Source organism: Acanthisitta chloris, unplaced genomic scaffold, assembly GCF_000695815.1.
Source record: "Acanthisitta chloris isolate BGI_N310 unplaced genomic scaffold, ASM69581v1 scaffold10025, whole genome shotgun sequence".
Classification (NCBI taxonomy): Eukaryota; Metazoa; Chordata; class Aves; order Passeriformes; family Acanthisittidae; genus Acanthisitta; species Acanthisitta chloris.
In genome coordinates, this window is record NW_008672097.1 from 28185 (window position 1) to 39487 (window position 11303).

Consider the following 11303-nt stretch of genomic DNA (forward strand, 5'->3'; position numbering starts at 1 on the left):
CATGCTGGTGCAGCAGCTCAGAGAGCAACACATGGAGCCTGGACAGCCACAGCTAAGACACACCATGAGAATGGCTCAGGTGATCCAAACAATGCCCAAGAGACCATCCTGCCTCTCATTCCATCTATTAGGCTTACAGAAGAAGGATGGGGATCTGGGGGACTTGGGACACATTTACATATCAGAGTTAGAGCAGCAACCCAGGACTTCCCAACCTACAGTAGCATTCAATTAGTAGAAACTGAAACGAAGCAAATTTAGCCCGGAAATAACGCACATTTTTAACAGTGATTGAAACTGGCTCCTGTAACAATTTGCTGAGGATCCTTATGAGTTCTCAGCCTTCCAAAATCAAGCCTTGGTGTTTGCTACAAGACCTGCTGTTGAAAATTTCCCTGTGGTTTCCTGAGGGAGAAAAGACCAGTGGAGATGGCCACAGATCTCCCAGCTTGCCAGCATCTGGGGCTCTCCCGGGCTGGATTCCCCACTTCCAGGACTGACGCACACCACCGTGGGCTCCTCTTTGAAGAGGGGGTTTCTGACCTGTACATTCTTCCCAGAAGCTCCCTGATGTTCAAAGCACCTTGCTGACAGACAGGCAGGTGTGCCTGTGACAGTGACTACCTCCCCAAACCCAGCGCGGGGGCAGAGGGGGGAGTGGCCCCCCAAACAGAGCCCTAGGCAAGGCACGGGGGAGTACTCCGAGCCCAGCTGTGACATTTCCCTTCACCTATACCTGTACAGCTGTTTCCTACAGGGCTGCAGCCTCAAGTGAGACGTGTGAGGCTTCTGTAGGTGCTTGGGAACAAGATGGAACAGAAACGCTTCACACCTGGCCCCAAAATTACAGCACGCTGGCAGGTGGCCAACATAAACTGGCAGAGTACCAGTTGCAATGGACATCAATTAAGCAGCCTGTCATCCTCAGACTGCAGGCTTTGCTTTTTGCGATCTGCATCGCTCCTTAAGCCTTCAGCAGCACCAGCGCTGGAGTTTTCCAGATGGGATCATTTCCCGCAGATTCCACTCGCTAGATTTATTGCAGGTTTTTTTTCTCTCTCTTTTTTTTTTTTTTTTAACCCACCCCCCCTCCTTTTAAGAGCCTGAACTATTATTCCACATTGCAGTTTTCTCCAGGGCTGGATTCAGTGTCCTCGTGCTGTGCTAGTGCTTGTTTGCCATCAGTTCCCTTTGCCTTCGGCTGCACAAATGCAGTTTCAAGAATATCCTTGAGCTATCCTCCAAACTATCTTGGCTTAAAAAGTGATTAAAAACTGAGACCAAATGATAACTGAACAGGATTTCTCTTGGGAAGATGCCCTGCACAGCCCTAGGAGATGCAGCAGCAGACACCAGGACAGCACTCATGCCCACTGCTATGATGCTACATTTAAAACAGCGCAATAGCCACCAGTGTCCCTCCTCTGCCACCCAGACCCAGGGACACAGACTCAGCTTGGCACTTCCCACTGTGCTAATGGCACCTGGCAAAGGCAGAGAGAGGCTCCCTTGGTGCCCACACAGCCCCTGGCACTTGCCATTCAAGGCAATGCCAAGGATGGACGAGGAGTTCAAAGCAGGTGATGTTCTGCACAGTACCTCTGTGGTGGCATAAAATCCAGCCTCTCCTCCATCACCCCATGACATCATCTTCCAACATGGCCCATAATTTAGTTTAATTGCCTTTTACAATCCGAAGGCACCACATGAAAGGGAAGGTCGAGGCTGGGATGGAGTTCAGATACTGGTCAGAAAATGTAAACATCTCTAGCTCTGCCGCCTCGGGGCTGCCAGCTCCTGCCAAGTCCCTGCTCCGAGCAGGGCTGCCTGTGGCAGGGATCTTTCACTGCTTGTTTGGAAACCGAGGCAGGCAGGAATGGAAGGAGTTTTTCAAGGATGACTTCTCCTTGGACTCTCCTACTTGGGGCTCCGATCTCTGCTCACAGTTTCCCTTTTCCTCTCTGGACCAAACTCCAAGCTGGAAGCTCTCGCTCTCATGGGCTGAGTGGATTTGCCTGCCAGCTGGAGGGAGATGCTCCAAGGCTATGGAATGGGAATATGGAAAGGATGCTGAGAAAACAGTAACATTTGCTCACTGGGGTTTTCTCTCTGCTTACAGAGAGTTCATGCTCTCAGAGTCCTGGTCTCGCTACTCTTCCTCTGATACCTTGCAAGAAGCCTTCCCAAAATCATTGCAGATTGACCACTCCAACATGGATTTAATCCCTGGCATTCCAGGAGTCATTAGGTCTCAGAAAGGACAAAAAGTCTGGTGTTTAGAGGCATGACAGAGCCTAGTCACTCCAACAGCTACTCCTCCATGGCTTTTAAACCTGTGGCTCCTTTTCCAAGAAGCATCAGACACGACTACAGGCTGCCAAGAGATCTCTACAAGTCCTAGGAAGACTGGAATACCATAAATAAGTGAAGTGAATAACAAGACAGAACTAATTTTAGCTCGAGTCTAAATAATAATTAGCTCTTAAACAGCTAATCCAAAGGCTACTGCAAATCTAGAGCATGTTGGGATGACTAGAGAGAGGGTCATATTTGGACTGCCCACCTGGGCTGGACAGTGCAGAGGAAGGAGATTTGGGATTTCTAAGAACAAAGCTTGGGGTTTAGGCTATCTGCACTGACAGGTGAGTGAAACAAGAAACGGCACCAAGTGTGAGAAGCTCACTGGCCACCCCAGAGCTGGAGGAGCCATGCAGTACCCAGCTTGTAGGTCTGGGGCAATAAAATATTGCTCATTATTTTTCAGAGCCTTGAATTTTAGGGCTCTCATTTGCCTGGTGAGGTGAGAAAGAGTTGAGACTAGTTGAGTGGTGAGTATCTGAGACAGTCCCCCATACACATGAGCATGCACATGAGGGAAAAAAAAAGAGCCTTTCTGTTTGAGAGGAGGGAACCACAGTGACTGGCCCTATAAGCACATGTATTAATCATGCACCGTCTGGTTTTAATCCACACACTGCTGATCCTGCGTCTCACTGTATTGTTATCAGGGGAAGGAGTATTTCTCCTCAATCTTATTCACCAGCCAAAAGCCTGAAAATGCAAAAAACACATTTGTGAAGTGCCTTCCCAAGGACCCTGGGCCCCGGACCTGGTGAGCTGGGGCTGTTGCCTTTTTATTGGCGTTTAAAAACCTTTTATTAACGTGTGTCAGGGCTGGGGGAGGAGAGACAAGCTCAGGTTTCAGGACCCCCCATGCAGAGAGGTTTATTGTGGGAAGGGACATTAACACTTTCTCCTCCACATCTCCCCATGGCTGGGGCATGTGGCAGAGGGTGTGCTGCAAGCACAGGCTCGAGTGATGCACATGCTGAGCCCATGAAGAGTACACAGGGATGTGGGCAATCTGTGATGGCCTGCAGAGAGGAGAACCTCCCTGTTCTGCTCCATGATGGGGAACAGAGCCCTCTTCCAGCCCTGCCACCAGCTTCAAGGGGTCACTGCAGAGCAGGATGCTGCTGCAACAACAGGATTCAGCAAGAGCTGAGGAATCCAGGACATGCCCCAGGTTCCCAGAGCTGCACCCACGCACAGCTCAGATACACCATCACTAGGACTCACTTTAACCTCAACACGACCCAAGTGCTTTCCATTACCAGTCCCCCACAGCAGCACCATGAATCCATAGTTGCTACGTTCCTTCTTCCCAACCCTTAGTCCAGCCATGCTGCTGCTCCCTGCTCTTGCCTTGGGTACAAAGCTGGGTAAGGAGGTCCTGGCAGTGTCTCCTTGGGCTGCAAAGGCTGCAGACACAGCTGACAGCTCAGGCACCAGGCTGCATAGTTTGCTGCTGACTGGTACGTTCGATGGTGTTCCATCACACAAGCTGCAGTGGATATCTGCCCAACATACGCCCAGGAAAACAGCACCAAGTTATGCTCACCCCGGAGCCAGCTTTAGTTGGTTACAGCTTCAATGACAGTGCAAGAGACTATGGGAAGCTCTAAGTGTCCCACTGGCTCCCGCAGGAATCCAAACGCGCAGCTTCATGGCAGTGAACAGAGTCAGAACATTTTCACTCAAAATAAGAGCCAGGCCAAATGCTCAAAAACTTGCTGAGAAACTCTGGCTGAATTCTGCACTCCATCTGCTAAATGGGACGTGGAGAACAAAAAGGAGTGGGAAGCACAGTGTTTGTCCTATACAGCTTACAAAACAGCCACTCTCTTGGTGGAGCCAATAACTCATCACCATTTTAAGCCCAATACCATCCAATTTTGCCTTTCAACGGATTCTTGTCCTCTGAAATGCTACAAATTAATTAAAAACTAGAGGGTAAAAGCATGGGGCAAGGATTTGGAGCATCAGCAAGCCAGGTGAGAGATTACCCTTGCAGTAAAAAGCCAACTGCCTCTTCCTAGCTATGCAAGTGAAGGAAGGTGAACTTCCCAGAGCCACTCTGGCACACCAGAACCCTCCTCCCAGCACACAAGATATTCACAGGGTGCCATATGAAGAGCAGTACACTTCATTGCCTCTCCAGCAAAGAATTTGGGCTGAAAACCGGGCCAAGACTGAGAACACAAGCGAGAGAAATTGGGTGCAAAATATAACTCCTGCTAAAAAGCAATGAAAAATCAGTATGGGAAAAAAATCAGTGCCAGAGAGAGCTGCTCTGCAGCAGTGCCTGCTGCCATGGCCTGACTGAGGCTCAGGGATACAGATCCCATCATGTCACCATACTCAGCATGGACACACACCCTTCCACTGCAAACAGCACAGAGATGCATCTCACAGACTCACAGAACGGTTTGGGTTAGAATGGACCTTAAAGCTCATCTCATTTTAACTCCCCTGCCATGGGCAGGGACACCTTCCACTAGACCAGGTTCCTCCAAGCCCCATCCAACCTGGCCTTGAACTGATCAATCCAACTGGATTCATTGTGGCTCTGCATGCCAAAAGGAGGGCAGGGAGCAGATGGTGAACTGGAGATTGCACACAGGGACTCCCAGTTTAAGCTGGATTGGGGGTTTCTTTGCAGGGTGAGTGCCTTTTTGTATCTTGCAAAAGGCACATGGGTTGATGCCTCAGTCACACCATCCTAGATTGGTCTGCAGTGCCTTCTGCAATACCTCACCTCTGCAGAGTCAAATTATTCCCTTCATTAATACTGCAGAGGAGAAGGTTGGTGGAACAGAGTGGTTGGTCATTTGACTGTAATGGTGCAGCTGCTGTTCCAGACCCTTTCTACAGCATTACCAAATCACAGATAACAGGGTAGGAGCATTCAGAGAGGTCACTTTGACTCTTTTTTCAAAGTGTTTACCTCAACCCAAGTTGTACCTGAAAGAGCCATCCAGCCTGCTTTTAAAATCTCCAAGGCTGAAGAGTTTCTGCAGAATCGCTAAGGAAACTGCTCTCAAGTGCTTAACTACCCAAAGGTATGAAACCTTTTCTAAAGTCTTGTCTTAATCTATTTTGCTGCAATTTATGCCCATTCCTTCCTGTGCTTTTCAGCATGGAGCTGGAGGACAACTTGTTCTCTTCCTCTCTGCATTTTCCCTGAATTTCCTCTAGATTAAAAGCCTCAGGTCTTCCAGACCCTTCTTGGAAGTCAGGCTTTTGAGCTCTCTGCTCCAACTCACTGGCCTCCCATTCATCCTCTCGGGTGTTCTCTGCACAAGGAACATGCACACCTGCTGTTTCACCTGTCTGACCACTCATGAAAACACTGCTCAGAAAGAAATAAGGGGCAGGTCTGGCTGCTTCCCTCTGGGATCTCTGCTGCCTTTTCAGCAGAGCTGAGCTGGTAATACCACGCCTGGTATTCCCAGATGCCTGGGTGACTGTTGCTGAGCTGTGAGGGCACCAGCTCCCACCTGTGGAGTTGTGCAGTTTCTTTATAAGGCATCAAAACCAAAGGAGGCTGGGACAGGGGGACCTCAGTTTGGAAGCTCAAGTGTAGCTACAGGACAAAGACATGTCTCTTCTTTTACAAAGATGAGTGCAAGTGCCTGGCAGGGCAGGTAGATGGCACTCCGAATAAACTGGTGTGTGACTGGAAGAGGCAGAGCTCAGGGAATATTGACCCCTTCCCCATAACTTATGGGGCACCAGGCAGAGCTGATCAGCCATCTCACCTGCCTTCTGGGTGCTCTGGTTTGTGGCTGCTGGGGAAAGAGGCTATGTGCAGGGGGGGGACTGTCCTCAGCAGAATCCTCACAAGGCCACCACAAGCTTTGGGTGAACAGGCTACCTTAGGGCAGCAATGGCAACCGCATGCTTCTTATTTTAATTCCATCAAACAGAGCCGTGAAAATCCATTTTTCCACAGTGACTTCCTGGACTAAGGTGCTACCCCAAATGGGGAAGGCTCCTGGTTTTACTGGGACTCTGTGCTCCTCTGCTGCAGGTTGGGCAGACAGAGAAGTGAAACAGAAATTCGCACCTTTGGGTCCCTCTGTGAGAAAGGTCCAAAATTTCTCACTGTCATTTCAGGAAAATGTCAAGAAGAAGTGGCACATGGGAAGGATGTTGCCACCATCACATGCAGGCTCTCCACAGAAACCTGCCTCTGCATCCCCACTTCTCCCCTTGCAGCACCAACCACTCAGGAGGGTGATGCTGCAGCTTCCCAGATGCAGTGCATTTCTGGAGCTTCGATTCTGCCTCTGAGCAGGAAACTGTTGAGAGCCACTCTTATCCTGCCGTGCCTCCAAGGGCACACAAAACAAATGCCATTGTGACTCCTCCATCCCCCATCAGGTTCAAACATGTTCTCCAAGTGCAGCCCCCAGGTCCCTCCTGGCCAGGTGGTGGCAGAGAGCAGACCCAAACCCCACATCAACAAGGGAACTGATTTCATTATTCTAAAAACAAACAGCCAAAGGAAAGTTCAGGCTAGAATGGGCTCCTAGAGCAAAGAAAGGAAAATAGAGAGAGGGCAGTGGGGAATGCTTCATATTCCTAAAAGCCTTTTGTACGTTAACACATGGTGTCTGCTTCTCTCTAGTCACCTATTTATCACTCTCCTCTTTAGAGAAGGAAAAAAGTCCTGGCTGCCTTCCTAAGGCAGAGTTTTGTGGCCGGGGGGAGGGGGAGGGTGCTTTAAGCATGATGCAAACCATTTGGAGTGCACCGAGAGCTCTGCCAACACAAGCTGCACTATTTAAACAAGTGAGGAAATGATCGTATATACAACATGCCAGCGAGCACACACACACCAGAGGAAGTCGAGAGGGGTTTTCATGACACAGAGCTGGATGTCAGCGGCTGAAAGGTCGATATTTTCCCTTAACACCCTTCTCAATGACTTAATCGTGTTCCGTTTGCACAGAAAACTTCCCAAGAATAAAAGTCTGGAGGAATCGAGGGGGGATGTTTGGCCTACTGCTGACCTTGTCCGAGGTCCTCTCCACGTAGCAGGGCTCCTGGGGGGCGACCAGCAGGGGAACGAAGCCCGAGAGCAGCCGATCCTCTTCCAGGCTAAGCAGGGCAAGGTCGTCATCTGGGTCCTTGTACAAGGGCACCTCCGACTGATTCACTGTGGTCAGTATGTTACAGAAGTCAGCCAGCGTCGCCCACACATCTACTGAGACCCTGGGAGAACGAGGAGAGACGTGAGCAATTCGGGGCTGGAATGCGTTGGGAGTTGCCTGCAATGCTGCAGCGAATACCAGAGAGGTGAGGCGAGGCGAGGCACGACACCACTGCTGCCCTGCCCCACGGGAGGGCTCCGTGCAGCTGTGCTGGCACCGAACCCAGCAGGGATTATAGCCCTCACCCGCCAGCACTCACACCGGCCACCCTGTCCCCCTGGATGGGGCTGCTTCCCGGGATCTCACCCTTCCCTCTGCTCTGCCCACCTCTGCCCACTCCTGAGCTGGCACATCCGCAGGAGGCAGCTTCCCCGTGCAGTGCCGGCAGGAACCCAGCTAATTCCAGATGGGAGCAGTGATGCTCGTTACTCAATTCAAAGCCTGCTGGGAGGTCAGACTGAACACCCACACTGCTGTCGGGGCACAGGGGGCTCTGGGAGGGCTCCAATCCAGCCCAGGAGGCTCCAGCTCAACCCAGGGCACCCTCTCCTTCGCACGACAGTTATCTGCTGCAACCACGTGCTGCAGCCACACTCTACAGCACAGAGATTTTCTCAGTTAAACCCCAGCCATGGAGGGTTAAAGCTGTGTTTTGCTTCTGGCCACAGTTTCAGCACTCACGAGTGACCTGCAAAGCTGCCTCTGCCGTGTCTCACCTTCCCTGAGCGGCAGTGATGTGTGGGGAGCCGCGGGTGAATACGAGGCCACCGGCAGTCCTAGACTGCCCTCTGTGCATTCCCATCACACATCCCCATGGCTGAGCACCCCAGGGAGTGTCCAGCACCCCAGAGAGTGCCAACACGGGGGAAGCAGGCAACAAGAATGGGGGCACTGCAGCTGACCAGGCTGCCTCGCTCTGTGTTTCTTCCTCCTGCTTCTAAAAACACTCAGATTGGGATTATTTTAAGGAAATAAACTGGGATGAATGCAGGAAACAGGGGAAACTGGGGCTGATCTGCTTCTGGTGGCAATAAGGAGGGCTGCTCCCCCACCCCACACCTCTGGGGCACCAAAAAGCACAGAGAAACCAGCATCACCAGGGGAGAAGCAGTGACCGGTGAGGGCCGAGGCAGCTCAGGGCTGGAGGGAGGCCCCCTGCTCTTTGAACTGCTCCAGGTGGACAGAGTCTGCACTTGGTTATTTACGGGAATCAATGTACCAGGAAAGCACACTGAAATGAAACATCTTGTTTTCAAGAGCGTCCTGGGAGCCAGGCAGAATGAGGAGCCATTAATCAAAGCCCGGCACGTAATCAGCACACATGTAACGCAGAGTCGCCCACGTCCCCGAGCCAGCCCTGAGCCCGTGCACTGCAGAGGAGAAGAGGTCCTACAAAACCCTCTGGTCACAGACACCAGGAGCTGGGTTCATTCACAAAGCTCCATCGCTTGGCTCAGCCAGGTCTGGCTGTCAGAAATGTTTAAATATGGAAAAAAATAAACAGTTGCAACACGTTTTTTCGGAGGGATCTGTCCGAGGCCCTTTGTGATGTAATGGGAAACGCTGCGTTTGTGCTACCAGCTGGAAAATAAACAGAGCTGCGAGGGTTAAAAGGAACTGAACTTTCCACGACCCCTATCTGCAAAAGAAGAAAATAATAAGAGGAATGATCCACTGCCCCACAGCCCTGATAGTTTATCCTCCGGCCCAGGCTGCAGAGACAAGCACCGGATGTGATAGGGCTGCTCTGGGCCACCTCCAAGGCAAGCTCTGCCCATGGGAGATGCACAGGGCTTGGGAGGCTCAGCCTCCCCCAGTGCCCTGCTGGCAACTGGGCTCAGCTGCCTGAGGCCGGTCACATAGCACTGGTGGGGCCCCACGGTCAGGCTGCCACGAGGGCTTGGCTGGGATGAAGGAGGTGCAGGGGCTGCAGGCATCAGCAGGGAGAGAAACGGGCAGAGCGCCTGCAACTGCCAGGGAATGAGTGCACTGGGGTGTTGGGGACAGGCATGGATACAGAGGATGTTCCCAGGGGGCTGGGACAGCCAGGTGCATGGGGCCAGAGTGCAGGAGAAGGGAAAGAAACACATTGCAGAGATCCTGCCTGTATTCCCAAAAAACCAGAGCTGCAGACAGGGGACAGAGATGAGCAGCGACGGTGGGAGGGAGGCAGAGGGCAGAGGCAGGATGCTGGGCTGGACTGGTATATGCAACAGGGCAGGGGTAGTGGTGAGGTGAAGGAGCAGCACAAAGTACAGGAAGTATCTCCTTCCACAGGGCTTGGCATCCAAACCCAGAAAAATGCCACATGAACAGTCACTGAACTGACATTGCTAATGCCCTTGCAAGCACCCAGCACAGTGGTCCACTCTCCTCTCCCTGCTGACAGCACTGCCAGGCAGAGCACTCCTCACCACCCCTGAGTGTGAGAGCAGTCCCTGTCACTCCATCCTTCATCCACAGCTCCCCACAGCTTTGCAGTGCCTTGCCACATCTGCCATTTGCCCTGGATGTGACAGGTTCCTACCCTGGGCTTGTTTCAGTCAAACCCCAAGCCTGTGCTGGCTCCCCAGGTAGCCAGATCTCACTGCAATGCTACCCCAGCAGCTGGGCAGTCCCTCTCACATACAGCACCCTGCAGAGCCTTCAAAAAGCCAATAAAGAAGAAGTGTTTGCATTTCTGCTCTGGTTTTCTCCTGTGATGGCAGAGGCAGCACTGCAGAGATAGGTCTGACCGTTTTCTGCCATCCCCTCAGGTGCAGCTCCTCCTCTGCAGCACATCTCCCAGTGATGCCACCACCAAGATCATTCACTGGCTGCTACCTGCTGGCAAAGCAAGCGAAGGCAAACAGCTCCTGCCAACACATAACGGCCCTGCAGATTCCCTGCTGCGGTGTGCACTCGCCCTGGAAGATCACACAACACTTGGGAGCCTTGTCATGTGTCTTCTCCCCACTGCCCCTGCCCAGGACCACCCCACAGCCACCCCCAGGCAAAAAAAAAGCACAGCAGTGCCAGAACCTCTCTGCAGAGCCCAGGCAGGCCCAGGGGCCTGAAAGCTCTGTGCACACAGTGCCATGGCTTTGACATCCCTCTGCAGAGTGAGGCTGCAAATTACTGACACGGAGCCCAGGCACGTAGCTCCCAGGTACAGGGACGAGGCTCCCAGAGCTTTTAACCGAGGAAGCAAGAAGGGGGTTAGCGCGAGGTCTTTCCTCAGAACGGGGGTTCATTCACTTCCCCACAGACACATTTACATTTGCTTATTCCACTAGGACAGGAAAAAAAATAAGAGTTAATTTCTTTTTTATTGCCTCAGGATTCCAGGTTTAATGTAGCTGTCAGTGTGAGCGCAGCCCAGCTGCACACCGACGGGACACGGCCCAGGCAGAGGGGAGAGCCGTACAAGTGCGCAGAGAGCTGGACCACGGCCCCGGGGCTGAGTGTGGCCCTGGCGAGGCTGGACACAGCCCCTGGCAAAGATGATGCCCACACGGGCAGCACCACAAGGCAAAAGGCATGCACTAAAGCGTGGGGAGAGCAGAGGGTGCCAGGCTGAGCCTGATGCTCACCAAATCCCCGCGCGGCACTCCCGCGTCAGCACCATCTTCACCGGGGGCGCGCGCTGCCTGGTGATTAATATCGAGCACAATGACCCCATGTTACAAGCCTGCGGGGGCCTGTGGAGGTGGCCATTTCCTGTGTAATACCAGCTTGTTTAAACACTAACATCCAAACTCCACAGCTGCAGAACAAACCCGGAAAGCGCAGCGCAGAAGAAGCCCTGCATTGTGTTCCCAGCCG

General features: G+C 52.3%; 1 protein-coding gene across 1 annotated transcript in view; it reads right to left on the bottom strand.

Annotated features, from left to right (window-relative positions):
- LOC103801946 (telomerase-binding protein EST1A-like) overlaps positions 1-11303 on the bottom strand; it is a gene marked incomplete at its 3' end in the record, with an annotated part of 65897 nt that overhangs the window by 24967 nt on the left and 29627 nt on the right. Inside the window, exon 4 of the mRNA XM_009074384.1 lies at positions 7359-7560. Within this exon, the coding sequence (XP_009072632.1) occupies positions 7359-7560 (202 nt within the window). The remainder of the gene's footprint in view (positions 1-7358; positions 7561-11303) is intronic.